Below are 5,639 nucleotides of genomic sequence, written 5' to 3' on the forward strand. Positions count from 1 at the left end.
CGACGGAATAGAAATGGGCTGCGTGCCTGGGGCCAGATCAATACAGAAGTCTATATCCCTGTCGGGCGGCATACCCGGCAGGTCTGAAGGGAAAACCTCGGGGAACTCCTGAACAATAGAACAGAATCAATAGAAGGGACCTCTGTGCTGGAATCACGAACATACGCCAGGTAAGCTAAACACCCCTTCTCGACCATGCATCGAGCCTTCATATATGAGGTAACACTGCGGGTGGCATGACCTGGGGTCCCTCTCCACTCCAATCGGGGCAAATCCGGCAAAGCCAAGGTCACGGTCTTGGCGTGACAATCCAAGATAGCATGATACGGGGACAACCAATCCATCCCTAATATAACATCGAAATCCACCATGTCTAAGAGCAATAAATCAACACGGGTCTCAAGACCCTCAAATACTACCACACAGGAACGATGAACTCGGTCGACCACTATAGAATCCCCCACCGGTGTAGATACATAAACAGGAATACCCAAAGCATCACTAGGCATAGCCAGGTAGCGTGCAAAATAGGATGACACATAAAAATACGTAGACCCAGGGTCAAATAGCACTGAAGCATCCCTATCACAGACCAGAATAGTTACTGTGATAACAGCATCTGACGAGTCAGCCTCTGGCCTGGCTGGCAAAGCATAACACCGGGGTTGAGCCCCACCCCCCTGAGCCATGTCTCTGGGAAGATCGGCTACTGGCTGACCCCTACCTCTGCCGGTCCGAGCTCCACCTCTACGGTCTCTACCTCCACCTCTATGATCTCTACCCCCCCTAGCTGGCTGGGCAAGCTGTGGATCACCTGGTGCCTTTAATCATGGGGCGAGGACCCTGCTGCTGAGAACTACCCGAGGCTCGAGGGCAAAATCTGACAATGTGGCTCGGGTCACCACAACCATAACAAGCCCTCGGCTGCTGAGACTGCTGGCCCTGACGACCTGTATATCCTTCCCGGAAACTATAAAGTGGCGGTGCACTGATGGGCTGCTGATCAGAATAATGCTGCTGAGAACCACCACCGCCTGGAGTACCATGAGAAACCTGGAGTGCTGACTGAAAGGGTCTCGGTGGATGGCCTCTACCATAAGAATCCCTACCTCCAGACGAGGTACCACTGAACCTACCAGAATGACGAGGCCTCTTATCCGACACCTGACCACCTCCTCGTGCAAGAGCCATCTCCACTCTACGGGCCGCATTGGCCGCCTCCTGAAAAGAAATCTCACTACCAGCTCCCATAGCCATCTGGAGACGGATCGACTGAATCAATCCATCAATAAACCTCCGCACCCTCTCTCGCTCTGTGGGGAGTATAACAATAGTATGGCGTGCCAAATCAATGAACCGCGTCTCATACTGTGTGACTGTCATGGAGCCCTGCTGGAGGCGCTCGAACTGCCTGCGAAGTGCCTCCCGCTGAGTAACTGGGAGAAACTTCTCCAAAAACAACTTCGCGAACTGATCCCATGTCAATGCTGGAGACCCTGCTGGTCTAGATAGGCAATAGTCCCTCCACCAAGTCTTGGCGGATCCTGCAAGCCGGAAGGTGGCAAAATCGACCCCATTGGTCTCCACAATACCCATGGTCCTAAGGATCTCATGGCAGCTGAATAAGAAATCCTGGGGATCCTCTGATGAAGCACCGCTGAATGTGGTGGTGAAGAGCTTGGAGAACCTATCAAGCCTCCACAAAGCATCTGAGGACATAGCCGCTCCATCGCCGGTCTGAGTCACAATACCCGGCTGAACTGCCACAGCTGGCTGAACCACTGGAACCTGTGCCTGGGGAGCTACCTGCTCCGGAGTACGTGTAGCAGGAGTCTGAACCCTCCAGCCTGAGAAGTGGCTGGTGCTACTGGAAGCAAACCTACGTCTAGTGACGCTCTCCACAAACGCCTACCAATCTGACCAGAGCGTCTTGAGAACNGGGGTTGTGATTAAGCCATGAATATTGTTGTTTGATATTGACTTGACCTCGATTATAATTCACCAATATATGGTTGTTTCTCTAATTCTGTGTTTAATTGCTTAATTGTCTGGCCAGCAGTTAGGTTCTATTTACTATTTATGCTATGCTTGGGAAAGCCGTGTTTAGATTAGAGAAGAATTGAAGAGAGCATGATCTTAACCCTTAGGGGGAGCGGATTTGTGGTTAGGATAGGAATATACCTAGTCACCGTGCTTAATTAAATATCGTGATCTTAATGCGTTCTTAATAGATTGATTTCATAGGAATATAAGCGTTAATCTATTGAGAATAGGTGAGTAGTACTTCGGGAGAAGGCTATGAGAGCATTTATCGATTAATTAGCAACCATGAGTAAATTATATGAAGGGGAGAGTTAATTAGAACACAATATGATTAGTGAATTGATCACAACCCTGGAATATTTGTCTCTACTGAATACACAACGATCAACTCGTTACTTGATAATTTAGTTATTATTTAGAATCGTAGTATAGTATAATCATATTATTGGACTTTGCTTTTAGCTAGATTGAATAACAATTTTAGTGATTTAGTGAGTAGTTTACACAAGTCTGTGTGGGTTCGACACTCAACTTATCATTATATTACTTGTCGACCACGTATACTTGCGTGTGCGTTTGGGACCAACAAGTTTTTGGCGCCGTTGCCGGGGACTTGAATATTAGCTACTTGCTAGTTTTTGCTTTAATTGTTTATTTCGTCTAGTCTAACGTTACTTGATTGTTGCTATGAACTCAGGAACTTTGATTGAATGCGTAGGGTCAGAAGCCAGGACCGACTTGAAGGCTTTGATCCTGAACCTGAGAGAACATTTCACAGGAGGTTGAGGGAAGCAAGGGACACGAATAATATTCATGCACTTGTTCAATTTCCTGTGGACATGGCAGAGGAGCAACCCATGGCTGTTCAGGAGGTGGCGATGCCCAGCATTGCTAATGTCACCTCCAGTATCGTGAAGCCCAGAATCACTGGGCACTTTGAGCTGAAACAGAGCATGATCCAGCTGCTTCATGCAAACGGGCAATTCATGGGTCTTCCACACGAGGATCCACAGCAGCATATTCTGAACTTCTTGGAGATTAGTGATACTTATATCACTAACGGGGTCACTCCAGATTATGTGAGGCTCACACTTTTTCCATTCTCTCTGTTGGGCAAGGCTAAGCGATGGCTAAAGGCAGAACCAGCTAATTCCATTACAACATGGAATGATTTGGCGAGAAAATTTCTAGCAAGGTTCTTCCCTTCAGGCAAAACTGCAAAGATTAGAAGTGAGATAGTTGCCTTCAAACAGAAAGCGGGAGAATCTTTATACTCAGCTTGGGAAAGGTTTAAGGGGCTACTCAGAGACTGTCCTCATCACAATCAGACGAATGAAGTGTTAGCTCAAACTTTCATAGAAGGGCTACATTCTGAAACAAAGATCGTGGTAGATGCTGCAGCTGGGGGTCAAGTGTTGGAGAAAAGCTTTGACGAGATATATGCATTATTGAACAAATTATCTAAGAGCAATCCGGATTGGCAAGGAGAGATGGGCAGACACACAGTGCAAAAATCTGCAGGGGTTCTTGAGTTAGATGTCGTCTCAGCATTATCAGCACAGATTTCTACACTGACCAATCAAGTCAATCAGATGAACTTGAGTATCAACAAGCAACAAGTACAACTGTTGCAACAGGTTCAAGCTTTTTGTGAAATATGTGGAGAGGGGCACACGAGCGACATATGCCCCGCAAACCCAGAGTCTGTCTGCTTTGTGGGTAATTCAAATAGGGGCCAAACAAATCAATATGGGAACACTTACATTCCCAACTGGAGGAACCACCCAAACTTCTCTTGGGGCGAAAACCAGGGCAATCAAAATCAATACAGGCCTCAAGCACCTCAACAGCAGTATAGACCACCTCAGGTTGAACAACAAGCGAGTCCTACAAGTCACCTTGAAGACATGTTAAAAAAAGGTGATAGCTGAATAGCAAGCTCTCGCCACAACAGTGAGAAATTTGGAGCGTTAAATGGGACAACTTGCTAGTGCTCAAAATACTAGACCGGCTGGAGCTCTTCCAAGTGACACTGAAGCAAATCCTAGGGTGGCCCTTGATGCCGTGTCGTTGAGGAATGGGAGACAACTAGAAGAAGTTCAGTCTAAAAAGAGGAAGCAGGTGACTTTTAATGAGAGGCCAGCCACTATAGAATCAACATCAGAGAAAGCCAAGGAGCCAGAGAAGCCAGCTGGAGAGGCGGTGGCTGAGCAATCCCCACAATTGGTTGCAAGGCCACCACCTCCATTCCCTCAAAGACTGCAGAAACTAAGAGATAATGCCGCGTATAAAAAGTTTCTTGATATCTTGAAGCAGGTGCAAATCAATATTCCATTGGTTGACATCTTACAAGAAGTACCCAAATATGCAAAGTACATCAAGGACATTGTGGAAAATAAAAGAAGGCTAACCGAGTACGAGACTGTGGCACTCACTGAGGAGTGCAGTTCTAGAATTCAAGGCAAGTTACCTCAGAAATTGAAGGATCCAGGTAGTTTCACTATCCAAATCTCGATTGGTAAACATGCTGTTGGGCGAGCTTTATGTGATCTTGGAGCAAGCATCAATTTGATGCCGCTATCTGTGTTCGGACAGTTGGTGTTGGGTGAACCACGCCCAACGACAGTTATCTTACAGTTAGCTGATTGCTCCCTTGCTCATCCTGAGGGAGTGACTGAAGATGTGCTAGTTCAAGTGGGTTCTTTCATATTCCCTGCTGATTTCATTATCCTGGATTACGAGCTTGATCAGGAAGTCCCATTTATTTTGGGGCGTCCATTCTTAGCCACGGGCCGAGCTATTATTGATGTCTGCGAAGGAAAGATGACAATGAGAGTAGGTGACCGAGTGGAGGTATTCAATGTTTATAGAGCACTCAAGTTACCAGCCCATTATGAAGAGTTATCTATGATCTCTGTGGTGGAAAGTGATGCCACATCGTTAGTACCCTATATGAGCCCTGCAGATCTTGTTGAACTAGTATTGATTGAGGATGTAGAAAATAGTGAAGATGAAAGGATAGGAGAAATTGAGCAAGTGCTGGATATGTCCTGCAGTTATGTACATGGGGTTAGAAAATTTGAAGAGTTGGACAGGCCTGTCACTCTGACCTTCCCCAGGCCATCTATTGAAGAAGCTCCGAAGCTAGAACTCAAGCCACTTCCAGCACATCTGCGCTATGCTTATTTGGGGAACTCTGAGACACTGCCCGTGATTATTTCATCCAGCTTGACCAGCACTCAAGAAGAAAAATTGCTCAGAGTCCTCCGCGAGTATAAAAAAGGCCATTGGGTGGACTATAGCTGACATCAAGGGTATTAGTCCATCGTTTTGCATGCATAAAATCTTTTTAGAGGACGGACACCGCCCCAGTGTAGAGCAGCAAAGGAGATTAAATCCCGTTATGAAAGAGGTAGTGAAAAAGGAAGTAATCAAGTTGCTCGATACGGGTATCATTTTTCCTATTTCTGATAGCAACCGGGTAAGCTCGGTTCAATGTGTGCCCAAAACGGGAGGAATGACTGTAGTTGAGAACGAGAAGAATGAGCTAATCCCCACTCGCACTGTTACGGGATGGAGAGTCTGTATTGATTATA

General features: G+C 46.5%; 1 protein-coding gene across 1 annotated transcript; it reads left to right on the plus strand.

Moving 5' to 3' along the window:
• Positions 1–4,017: 4,017 nt before the first annotated feature.
• On the plus strand, positions 4,018–5,349 carry LOC109215158. Its single transcript, XM_019379178.1, has one exon. It carries the CDS (start codon positions 4,018–4,020, stop codon positions 5,347–5,349), a length of 1,332 nt encoding a protein of 443 aa, XP_019234723.1.
• The last annotated feature ends 290 nt before the right edge of the window (positions 5,350–5,639 follow it).

This window comes from Nicotiana attenuata, unplaced genomic scaffold (genome assembly GCF_001879085.1).
Source record: "Nicotiana attenuata strain UT unplaced genomic scaffold, NIATTr2, whole genome shotgun sequence".
NCBI classification, from domain to species: domain Eukaryota; kingdom Viridiplantae; phylum Streptophyta; class Magnoliopsida; order Solanales; family Solanaceae; genus Nicotiana; species Nicotiana attenuata.

What these genes read in the sequence shown, in the direction of transcription:
- LOC109215158 (XM_019379178.1), top strand. Translation starts at nt 4,018, where the DNA reads ATGGGACAACTTGCTAGTGCTCAAAATACTAGACCGGCTGGAGCTCTT.